At 35.4% G+C, this 12,316-nt stretch overlaps 1 protein-coding gene and 1 long non-coding RNA gene across 2 annotated transcripts; both read right to left on the bottom strand.

The window, feature by feature from the left end:
- Window positions 1-1,496: 1,496 nt before the first annotated feature.
- Window positions 1,497-2,957, bottom strand: LOC123680745. Its single transcript, XR_006747561.1, has 2 exons — window positions 2,442-2,957; window positions 1,497-2,217 (listed from the first exon to the last, which is right to left on the bottom strand). It is a non-coding gene; the product is annotated as an uncharacterized LOC123680745 (long non-coding RNA).
- Window positions 2,958-3,705: 748 nt separating this feature from the next.
- Window positions 3,706-11,779, bottom strand: LOC123680744 (lipase 1-like). Its single transcript, XM_045618794.1, has 7 exons — window positions 11,572-11,779; window positions 8,294-8,613; window positions 7,009-7,255; window positions 6,515-6,670; window positions 4,865-4,946; window positions 3,948-4,090; window positions 3,706-3,894 (listed from the first exon to the last, which is right to left on the bottom strand). The coding sequence occupies exons 1-7, from the start codon at window positions 11,674-11,676 to the stop codon at window positions 3,733-3,735; spliced, it is 1,215 nt and encodes a 404-aa protein (XP_045474750.1). The 5' UTR covers window positions 11,677-11,779; the 3' UTR covers window positions 3,706-3,732.
- Between the last annotated feature and the right edge of the window lie 537 nt (window positions 11,780-12,316).

Below are 12,316 nucleotides of genomic sequence, written 5' to 3'. Positions count from 1 at the left end.
AATTTGTGGATAATTATGTCCAACTTATCGTTTAAATATCGACATTACTCGCTGGAATTCCAACGATTAGGAAGGCTATGTACTTATTATCTGGTGAAATTTGAATAATATATTGAAGGATTACGGTACTAGGAAGCCTAATGGATAGTTTTCATTTCTCGCGTGTTTAGGTACCTACTCTTTATTAAAAAAAACGTAAGGAATTTTTTTCTGTTGGAGATGCTTCCTTATTTATTACACTTATATTTTTTTTTGGTTGATAACTAAATGAGGAACGACGTAATCTCCATAGTTTTGTTTTTATTTTAGTTTTTTTCAAGCATTCGAGCGCTTCTCATCTATGCGCCAGATACCTTTGGAGACTACAAGCTGTATTAGGCCAATTGAGAAGTCCCTGGCGGTCTGATGCACAGGTGGCGGTGCTAGTATTAAATCCATATGATTTTTAGTTAGTCAGCTAAACACAACAGTCAGCTGGCAAGGTTATGGCATCAGTATTCTAGGATGCGCAAGGTATAATATTCATTGATTACCTCCAAAAGGGCCAGACTATCAACAAAAAATTATTATTTAGCGTTATTGGATCGTTTAAAGGATTAAATCGTTAAAAAACGGTCCCATTTGAAGAAAAAAAGGTGCTGTTTCATCAAGACAATGCGCCGTGTCACAAATCAATGAAAACAATGGCCAAATTACATGAATTGGGCTTCGAATTGCTTCTGCATCCAACGTATTCGCCAGATCTAGCCTCCAGCGACCTTTTCCTCTTCTCAGACCTAAAAAGAATGCTCGCTGGGAAGAAATTCAGCGCCAATGAAGGAGTAATCGCCGAAACTGAGGCTTATTCTGAAACGAAAGACAAATAGTACTACAAAAATGGTATCGAAAAGTCGGAAGATCGCTATAATCGCTCTCGAAGGCAACTATGTTGAACATTAAAATCGAATTTTGCCAAAAAAATGTGTTTTACTATGGCAGACCAGGGACTTTTCAATTGGCATGTTAGCTGTATTTAGGTAAATGTGGCATCATGTGGATTCAATTGGCGCATGAATGATTATCTGATTCGCTCGAAATTTTTATTTCATACCAACACCAAAATCTTAACTCCGCCGATTTTGTGGTTTCGGAAATATTGGACAATTTTTTTCTTTCGACATTCTTCTTGCATTTTTTATGGTTATTGGTTATGTTTACTTCATCAACATGGAATTTGGCACACGAAGCTTCAAATTGTCATTGTGTTTCTACATCGAAAAATCCAATTGAGAAATCATTTCTATCGATATTTTTAACGTTCGGCAACATTGACTACTTGATTGGTAATGAAAATTGGGACCTAAATGATCAGAAAACCGAGAATTTCTTTGAATATCTCATTTTGAGATAATGCCTTACCTTGAAAAATCTCTCCGACGCAGAAATACAGCAAAATATATAATTTAATTGGCCAGAAATTCAGGTAACAATTTCAAAACTAAATAAGCCACTCAATAAATAGTTGTTCAGTATTATATTAAAGAAAATCACCAATTAAGTTGAAGAAAACAAAGGTTTTTAGAAAAAGTAGTTGATCTTTTTTGATTTCTAGTTTTCTTCTAACATAGGATGTCAATCTTACTGATTCAAATATACTTATTATACCTAAATCTAAAAATACCAAGCAAATTTCTGTTGTTGATTCAGTCAAAAATCTACCAAAGGAAACATGTTACTTATGCTAAAACCTTCTCTATTTACTTCACCCTTGTGGGAGACAGGGATCATCTTAATTTTTTGAATGGGAATCCTTGTCTTTTCATTGCGGATTCCTATTCTACGGCAAAAAATACAAAAGCGTTTTACGAACAATTATTCATAATTCATCACAGGTGGCTCTGCAATCAAATTAACATGTCTCTAAACTAAACAATTTGAAACAAAATTCGAATATTTCAAACACTATAACATTAAATAGCCTACTGAATGAGCAAGCAATTAAATAACAATTAAAATGTATCATAATGTATAGTGATTAATATAACAAGAGGCATTAAATTATGAACTGTCTTCTGCGTTTATCAGTTCTTTGGTGTATCTTGTCTTTCAGCATAGAAAAAAACTTCCTTCTAGTTGACAGCCTCACTAGGAGTTGGGACTTTTGGCTTAATGTAGCCCATGGAAATGGGATCGTGCCATTTCCAACAGGATAGATTGTTGAGAAGTGAATGTTTATTACTAAAAAAATATCACAATTATAGATTAGGTAACATATGGTACATGTGTTTCTACTTAAAGAAAGTTTGATTTAAATCTGTAGTTATTTGTTGACTACTTTGCTGATGTACTATCTTATAGCTTATTTATTTTTTGTCAAATCATTAATTCATTTAACGATAATTGGAGTGAGTTTAATCGAGAGGGTATCCATTAAACAAATAATTCAAAGTTTTGTTGATGACCTAATTTATAACCCATTAATTCCTCCTTTGTAAAATGGGCCAGTCAGAGACCCTCATTTTATGAATAATTTTCGGTTAAATAATATTAATATCATATTTGGTCCCATCCCTAGCCCAATAGTTATGATTCACTCTGTATGGTTCTCCTCTCTAGCAGGTACACATCCTTATTGTATATTAGCCTATACGGGGAACATTCATTCATCATGTTAAAAATATCTGCAGGGTAGAGCTTGGTCTTGACTGGTCCTCATAGCTGCCCTAATTGTCAGTGCTATATGATTTTGTACAAAAAATTCCTAGTCATATTAATTTATTGTGGTATTAGATCCATGAGCTTCCTTTCTACTATTTAGTCGATTTTGCCATTTCGGATATAGGTAATGCTAGATCTTCCGGAATTCCATTCATAATCTAAATGCCTGCTAGTCATATTCAAACTTGACCACAAATTTTCCATCATTTCCAATTTCATTATTTATTTTCATCAATTCTAACCTAAATGCCAAATCAATAATCACAGATATTCGGAGGTTCAGAGCATAGACTTAATTTTAGGTCTATGGATCAGAATCAGAAACTCTATGTTCTAATCGAGCATTGTTTTTCGCGCCACCTGCTGGCTTGGAGTCATACTCGAGTGGGTTTGGCAGTAGGAATCGGTTTTTAATATCATGGTGTATATTAGTGTTCTGTGATCATGTGTTTAGATGGTACCACAACCGATTTTGGTAATTTTTTTAGTTTCAGTTAATAAAAATAACGAGCGTTCATTTAAATTCGTGGTCAAGGATGCTGTGGAGAAATTAGAGTGGATTTTCTGTGATTACAAGTAGAGCTTAGCTCGTACCATATCACTAACATTTGTTTACATTCTTCAAATCTGGGAACAAGCTAAGCGCTACTTGTAATCACAGAAAATCAACTCTAATTTCTCCACAGCACTCTTGACCACGAATTTAAATGAACGCTCGTTATTGAAAAAATCCCATTAGTTCACCACAAGCCAGGAGAGGACGCAAGTATACTATACGTTAGTATTTATCTATGCTTTATTCTATATATCTGTGATTCTATATCATAGAATATAAAAACAGATAGGGTACTATTGAAAATGAAATTTCTTTCAGGAAAACCTTAAAAAAAAGCTGAGGACCGAATCCATGAAGTATCTAAGATACTTTCCAGTGTCTTATTTGGATATGAATTGGAATATTCAGCGAAATAGCAGGAAACAATGAATAACTTTATTAAATTTTCAATAGTTTTTGAATTGTTGTTTATTGCTTCATCAATCATCATCTTTAAATGTATTCATATAAGTCAGCACTGGTTCATTCAGCTCCTTTATCAAGTGGGTGGAGAATATAAAATCCAAATGAGTCCATTTTGGATTCGGTAAGAGGTACTTTTTGGTACATTTTGGTAATATGGTGCAAATCTCCTCTATATCCTAAAAAATATTTACAAAGTCGCGAATATTCTTGTTGGGATAACTGTTCTCACCCCTGGAAAAACTAGATTGTCACCGAGTCCATAGTACAACGCTATTGGTACTTGAATTTGATGTATAGGGTATTCGGGTGGTTCTTCAGTACCATAAATCTCTAGATTTTTCTTTTTTCCATAATCCCACTGGGAAAAGTGACCTGAAATGTATAGAGTTAGTTTTTGATAGCATACCTGCCTCTTTTTTATAAAAAAAAACATCCTTTGATTTCTCTCCAATTACATTTTTTTTTTTAATATTAAAGTGAAACATCTTATAGTAGAATAATCACTTCAATGTTCATGACGAGTTTCAGAAGAATCGTTGAATCAAAACCTATTATCTGGATGAACTAATCGACAACAATACGCTCTATTAGTGTGACGTCACACACCGTCATTTTTGGTTCTCCTGTCAGTGTTCGGAATCCAAACAAATAAATTGTCATTCAAATTAGTACGGTGTCGTTGAAGGAATTGGCTCATTTTAAAAAATAAGAGTATTTGAGGAACGATTTCAGTATTAATTGATAGGCAGAAGGAACGAGGTTAATACCAGTGAGTTTGAATCCTGTATCATTCCCCAGATTTGGTAAAAAGCCGTGTTTATTAGTTGAACTTCAAGTTCAAACTTACTGGCATTAATATCGTGACTTCTGTATATCAATTAATAGTAAAATCGTTCTTAAAATAATCTTATTCACCAAAATAAGCCAATTTCTTCAACGAGAATGTACTAATTTGAATGACAATTTGTTTGTTTGGATTCCGAACACTGACAGGAGAACTAAAATGGCGGTGTGTGACTTCATCACTAATAGAGCGTATAAACGCATACTGAATGACAGCTCTGTTTGCAGTTCTATGTTCTCTAAAGGCGTAATTACCGCACGAATGGCGATCGCTCAAAAGCTCCTGAATTTTATGTTACTCACCCGAATGAATGCTCTGACTGAAATGCATCACTTGTTTAACAGCTACAGTAGGTAAGAATCGTAATATTGCAACCAACATTGGCTGGAAGTGGAAAAGTGGGTTAGTTCAAACGGTGCAATTACATCATGTTTTTTTTTGTTATCGAAAGCGTTTAGGTATAAATTAGGCTTCGGATAAATATGCATTAAAAAAAGGCCAAATATCATGAAAATATGCAGGTAAAGCAGAAAATGACTAAAATATATATTTGAACTCAAAAATGTCTCAAATATGCATTAAGGTATACCTACCTATGCAGTTATGCAAAAGTATATTTATCCGAAGCCTATAACAGGCCAATTAAAAAGTCCTCGGTCTACCATAGTAAAACACATTTTTTTGGCAAAATTCGATTTTATTATTCAACATAGTTGCCTTCGAGGGTGATCGAGCGATTATAGCGATCTTTCAACTTTCCGATACCGTTTTTGTAGTAAGATTTGTCTTTTGCTTCAAAATAGGCATCAGTTTCAGCGATTACTTCTTCATTGGCGCAAAATTTCTTTCCAGCGAGCATTCTTTTGAGGTCTGAGAACAGGAAAAAGTCGCTGGGGCCAGATCTGGCGAATACAGTATATGCAGAAGCAATTCGAAGCCCAATTCATGGAATTTTGTCATTGTTTTCATGATTGATGAAACAGCACTTTTTTTCTTCAAATGGGGCCGTTTTTTAACGATTTCATCCTTTAAACGATCCAATAACGCTATATAATAATCGCTGTCCGGCCTTTTTGGAGGTAATCAATGAATATTATACCTTGCGCATCCCATAATACAGATGCCATAACCTTGCCAACTTTCCACGCTCTGGAGTTGGTTCATCGTGTGCAGTCCACTAAGCTGACTATCGATTGGACTTCGAAGTGAAATGATGGAGCCATGTTTCATTCATTGTCACATATCGACGCAAAATTTCAGGTTTATTGCACTTAAACAGCTCAAACACTGCTCAGAATCATTAACACGTTGTTGCTTTTGATAGATTGTGAGCTCGAGCGGCACTCATTTTGCACACAGCTTTTATTTCTCATGTAGAAATATTCGTGAATGATATGATGTACACGTTCAGATGATATGTTCACAATGTGTGCTATCTCGATCAACTTCACTTTACGGTCATTCAAAATTATTTTGAGAACTTCTTTGATTTTTTCGTCAGCGACAGCCTCTTTTGGGCGTCCAGTGCGTTTGCCGTCTTCGGTTCTCATTTCACCCCGTTCACACTTAGCATACCAATCAATGATGGTTGATTTTCCTGGTGCAGACCCCGGAAACTTTTCATGAAGCCAAGATTTGGCTTCAAATGTATTTTTCCCTTCGAAAAGCAATATTTTATCAGCACACGAAATTCTTTTTTTTTCATCTTTTTCAAATAACAATAGTAGCTACACGCTACACTCACAACGCAATATCTCACAAACTAATGGTTGGACTGTTATCAAATTTTGACACGTATCGTTCGAAGGTTGGTACTAACTAAAAATTATATGGATTTAATACTAGCACCGCCATCTGTGCATCAGACCGGGGAATTTTCAATTGGCCTAATACATAATGCTCTGAAAGTGCTGATAACGGATTAATATGTAATTTTTGTGTCTTTTCCTTACCCCATAGAATTCACCGGAGTCTCCACCTGCAAATACGTGGTAAAAACTTTGACATAAGGCCTTTAAAGGCGTCTCAGTACATACGCCAAACATGAATTCGGTTAGGTTGAACCATTTTGGAGGAAATTCGCCGATTTTAGCGTTTTCTACCATCTTCTGCAATGAATTGTAATGTTGAGTGTTTTTCTAGATAATTTCGCTTATACAGGTACTTATATTTTAGCAGTAGATTCTTGAGATCCAAAGAATTTTATACTTTACCATTTTTCCGATTCGGCCTTTCATTTTCAAACTGAATCAGCTAGTTTTCTTACCTATCATTTCAAATAAAAATCCAGGACTTCAATTAATTTTTGGATGTGACAAGGTAGTTGCTTTCAGCCAAAGTACCAAATTTTTGAAATCCATCACAGATAATTTTTTTTAAAAACAAGTTACCTCGGCTTTGGGATCGTGCAATTGAATATAGGGAAAGTGAATTTCTATCTACTTACAGCGATCATTGGTGTTCGTTTAACGAGTGGCATCATAAGGGAGTTATTGAAGTGCTTCATCAAACCTGCAGGTGCCAGAAGGGATGCTTGAATGAACTTCTTTTGGTATTCCGGTCTCATAGAGTTTAAGATGTAGAACACAGTTCCACCTTGAGAATGTCCGATATAGTACAATTTCTTTTTCCCAGATGTCTTGAGAATATGGTCCACCATCCCAGATATGTCGTATACTGCTATTTCGTGGTAACTGCGAATGGTGGCGTAAAAATCGTTAGAATACTGGGATGAATCAATTCCTAATAATTGAGCGCATGGCAGAGAAAGAGAGAGAGAGACAGACAGGGGGAGAGGGAGAGGCAGAGACAGATATAGATACAGTGACAGTGAGACAGAAGGAAAGGCAGAGACAGATATAGATACAGTGACAGTGAGACAGAGGGAGAGGCAGAGACAGATACAGATACAGTGACAATGAGACAGAGACAGAGACAGAGACAGAGACAAAGACAGAGACAGAGACATATACAGAGACATATACAGAGACATATACAGAGACATATACAGAGACATATACAGAGACAGAGACAGAGACATATACAGAGACATATACAGAGACAGAGACAGAGACAGAGACAGAGACAGAGACAGAGACAGAGACAGCGACAGAGACAGAGGCAGAGACAGAGACAGAGACAGAGACAGAGACAGAGACAGAGACAGAGACAGAGACAGAGACAGAGACAGAGACAGAGACAGAGACAGAGACAGAGACAGAGACAGAGACAGAGACAGAGACAGAGACAGAGACAGAGACAGAGACAGAGACAGAGACAGAGACAGAGACAGAGACAGAGACAGAGACAGAGACAGAGACAGAGACAGAGACAGAGACAGAGACAGAGACAGGGACAGTGAAAGAGAAATGGAAATGGAAAGGGAAAGTGAAAAGAAAAGGGAAAGGGAAGGAGAAAGGAAAAAGGGAAAGGGAGAGGGAAAGAAAAAGGGAATGGGAAAGGTAAAGGGAAAGGGAGAGGGAAAGAAAAAGAAAAAGTGAAAGGGACAGGTAAAGGGAAAGGGAAAGGGAAAGGGAAAGGGAAAGGGGAAGGGAAAGGGAAAGGAACAGGGAAAGGAAAAGGAACAGGGAAAGGGAAAGGGAAAGGGAGGGGGAGAGAGAGAAAACTGCTTTCTTTCCTCTCCGAAGTTCAGATTAAGAATAAGCAGAAAGAGGGATAGAGAGACCTCAAGAATTTCCCATATAAGTTTAGAGTACTAGGAGATGTTTCACCTGAAGTTCCAGAACTTCAACTTGTCAGGATCCAATTTGACGTGTCTTCGGGCATGTTGGTTGCCCCTGGAGTTTCCAAGCCAAACGTCGTAACCCCTATCTGCAAAGTATCCAGCCATGCTGGTGCCGCTACCCATCAATTCAGCAACGACATAATTTTCTGCCATTCCGAAAAGTCCATGCATCATCAGAATAGGCTTAGAGTTGACTCCTGATCCACCCCTGCCATGGGGAACCCTGTAGATTGTCAGTATATAGCCATCTTGAGTGACCACGTCGTGACTTTCTGCTGGAAATCCATTCTTTTCCAAAAGTTCCGTCTGAGGGAATTACAACAAGAGAATTATTTCTGTACAGTCGGCAGGAAGAATAATTCAAAATAATTGATTAAATCAGCGAGGATGATTACCGTATCACACTTAATTACCTGAGATGCGTATCCATGAATATTTCCCTCCTGTCAAAAATTCTATGTATCTGGAGAACAATTATCGAAAATTACAGCGATAATTGCATTGTAGGAAGCGAAACTGCACTGCGATAATTGTTCTGTTCATAGATGCATAGTTTCTATGCATCGTACACAGTTCGAATCTATGGCAATTCCATTCTACATCAGTTTGACAAGTGATGTAACAGTTTATTCGGGAAATATTCCCCCGAATTACACTCGTGCATCAAAATGACCGGATAATTTCGCATTCCAGCGTGTTTTCCTTGAAAAACTGCATTCGGTCATTTTCATTTTTGGAGAAAGAGCCCTCCACCTTCGGTGTCGGGCTCTTTCTCCAAAAATGAAAATGAACTCATGCAGTTTTTATGACAACACGCTGTCATGCAAAATTATCGGTAATTTTGATGCACTTGTGCAATTACTTACGAATATTTCCCTCCTGTCAAAAATTCTATGTATCTGGAGAACAATTATCGAAAATTACAGCGATAATTGCATTGTAGGAAGCGAAACTGCACTGCGATAATTGTTCTGTTCATAGATGCATAGTTTCTATGCATCGTACACAGTTCGAATCTATGGCAATTCCATTCTACATCAGTTTGACAAGTGATGTAACAGTTTATTCGGGAAATATTCCCCCGAATTACACTCGTGCATCAAAATGACCGGATAATTTCGCATTCCAGCGTGTTTTCCTTGAAAAACTGCCCGACACCGAAGGTGGAGGGCTCTTTCTCCAAAAATGAAAATGAACTCATGCAGTTTTTATGACAACACGCTGTCATGCAAAATTATCGGTAATTTTGATGCACTTGTGCAATTACTTACGAGTATGTCACTCGTTTGAAGTGGAAAAATATGGTACATTTAACACAATGGTGTATTATTTTTATTTATTCTTACTATTAACTCGTACAATACTATTTTTAATTGTATGTATTTGATTGATTTGGTTGTTAATTGGTGGTAATCGCTTTAATTGATATTTAAATACGAGTTATTGAATTTTCAAGGTTGTATTCCAGATGTTTCTAAATTTTTTTTTGAAAAGATCTTCCTGTTTGCCCTTTACAGGACGGTCCAGATTTTGATGTAATAACTTGGCATCGGATAGAACACTCTTTTCATGAAAAAAATTCCTATAAACATATATCCTACTAAGCTTCGTTTTCGAGATACAGGGTGTTAAAGTTTGAAAAAAAATATCAGTTTTTAACTTATAACTCTAGTATTATCACATTCATTGTTTTAATTTTTGGGTATTGAAGTCTTGATAATGTAATGTTTCGAATAAGGTAACTGTTTCTTGCCAAACTTATCCAGTGGCGTAGATATAGGGGTGCGATGATCCTTTCCTTATTGAAAATCTACTCCACTGCCTTTTTTTCGAGAAAATAGTTTCATTTCTGGAATCAACAGAGTTTCATTAAAACAGTCTTCAGAATTATATCCATAGAATGTACCATTTTCGAGATGATCCAGTACAAAGCAAATCCAGCTATCCTGAAAAATCTACAAATATTAATTTTTCAAATTTTCCCATTAGTAACGAAAGAAAGTACAAAAATTGACGTAGTGTATTAAGATGCTTTCAGATGGCATTTAATTGAACATTTCTGAAAGACGCTCAAACAAAAAAAAATTTTTGTGAAAATTTTTTATTGTGTCTGATAAATTTTCTTTTTGAAATTTTCATTTAAATGCCATCTGAAAGCCTTATACACTACGCCAATTTTTGTACTACTACTACTTCTAATTAATCACCAATAGGAAAATTCGAGAAATTAATTTTTGTACATTTTCGAGTCTAGTGTTTGCTTTGTACTCGATTATCTCGAAAATGGTACACTCCAAGAAAAAAATGTTGATATTCTAATTTCAAGTTTCATGTGATATGCTAATTTTGAATGCAAAAGTACAAAGTGATAATTTGTTTGGAACAGTGGCCGCTTCTTTTCCTCAGAACTTTTTTGTGGACCACTGGTAGTTCAGTAAAATGTAAATCGAAATTTTGGTCCAATACTAAAATTTTCGGCTTGTTGTAGTTTTGTCGTATCTGCTACCAATTACGAGAAAAAAATTTAAAAAATTCTCTAGCAATCCTCAGGAAAATCCAAATAATTATAAAGATCCAGTTAGTAAGCTGTGATAAATGAATTAATTATAATGTTGGTACTTATTTACCCAATCTGTATCGAAGATGATCAAAGATTCGATAAACTGGTATAATCATAACAAAAAAGTAGGACTACAAGAATCTCCCTGTATCTCGAAAACAAAGCTTTTGGGGCCTACGTTTATGAGACTCTTTTCTCTTAAAATTCTACAAGGAATCTCTCATTTTGCTTTGTACCTTCAATTCAGAAACACCCTGTATATAGCATCAAAACTGCAAGAAGAACATTCTGCATTCAAATTTTTCAATATTGAATGATGATGTCTCTATTGAAATTCACAAATTTTTAGAACCAAATGGTACGTTTTGTTCCTATGGACTGAACATTCCATGAAAATTCCGTCCATCTTATATCTTGAGATTTCTTTACATTCTCCGAATATGAAAAAAATCCTAAATAAATCAGTTATCGGATCAGAAAAGCTTGATAAATTTTTTCCGTAAAAAATCTGAATTTTGGGATAACTCACATTATCGATGAACATACACAACACAAAATTTCAGTGGAATCTGAATGATAGATTTCGAGATAATTAAATTTAACAAAAATTTTTCACCGAAAATCTTCATTGATAAAACGAAATTTAATTCAGATATAACTCCGAAAACAATTAACTGATTTTGCTATATTGAACAAAAACTCACAATTGACAAGAGGGAATCAGGGTGAGCTTCAGGAATTTGGCCTCTCACAATCGAAGTTAAACAATGAGCGAAGAAAATCAGATACTCCAATCGAAGATTGATCATACTGGATGAACCACAGCATCAGACTGACTGAGTGCACTGGAAAACTCAAGTTGATTGATACAAGTGTGTAAAGTAAGAATTTTCAGCATTAGGAATCATTTGTCTTACCTATAATTTGCTGATTTTAATACTTCCGGCAAAGCTAATGGTAGATCGGATTTGATATGGTACTATATTGTTTTGATCATTCTAGAATATTAATTAGTTTACCTCCGGAAAAATATTAGGAAATCAAAGGAAAACTGCATCTAGAGGAATTTGGATTTTCTTTCGAAAATATGAAGAGCAAAAAATCATCCCATATTAATTTTTAATGGACTTCCATCATACTTGCATTTTAGAATCAATTAACATAATGTTAAATTTCTGTTGTGTCCTCAAATTTATATCGAACCCTACGTATATGAAATATCAATGTCAAAATGCCAGAAGTTCATATCAAAATTTGAAATTTTACCTATTTTCGAATGCAAAACAACCTTTTTGGATCAACTGTTATCCCAGACCTTTCTATTATCGGCAGACAACTTAATGATTTCAAAGTGACGTCAATATAATTTGACATCGATTATCGAAGTCACATATATAACCTCCGAAAAATAACCTTTCCTGATGTCTATTGTCAGATAATTTTGAAATA

This window comes from Harmonia axyridis, chromosome 5 (assembly GCF_914767665.1).
Source record: "Harmonia axyridis chromosome 5, icHarAxyr1.1, whole genome shotgun sequence".
Classification (NCBI taxonomy): domain Eukaryota; kingdom Metazoa; phylum Arthropoda; class Insecta; order Coleoptera; family Coccinellidae; genus Harmonia; species Harmonia axyridis.
This window is presented reverse-complemented; position numbering and strand designations above follow the sequence as displayed.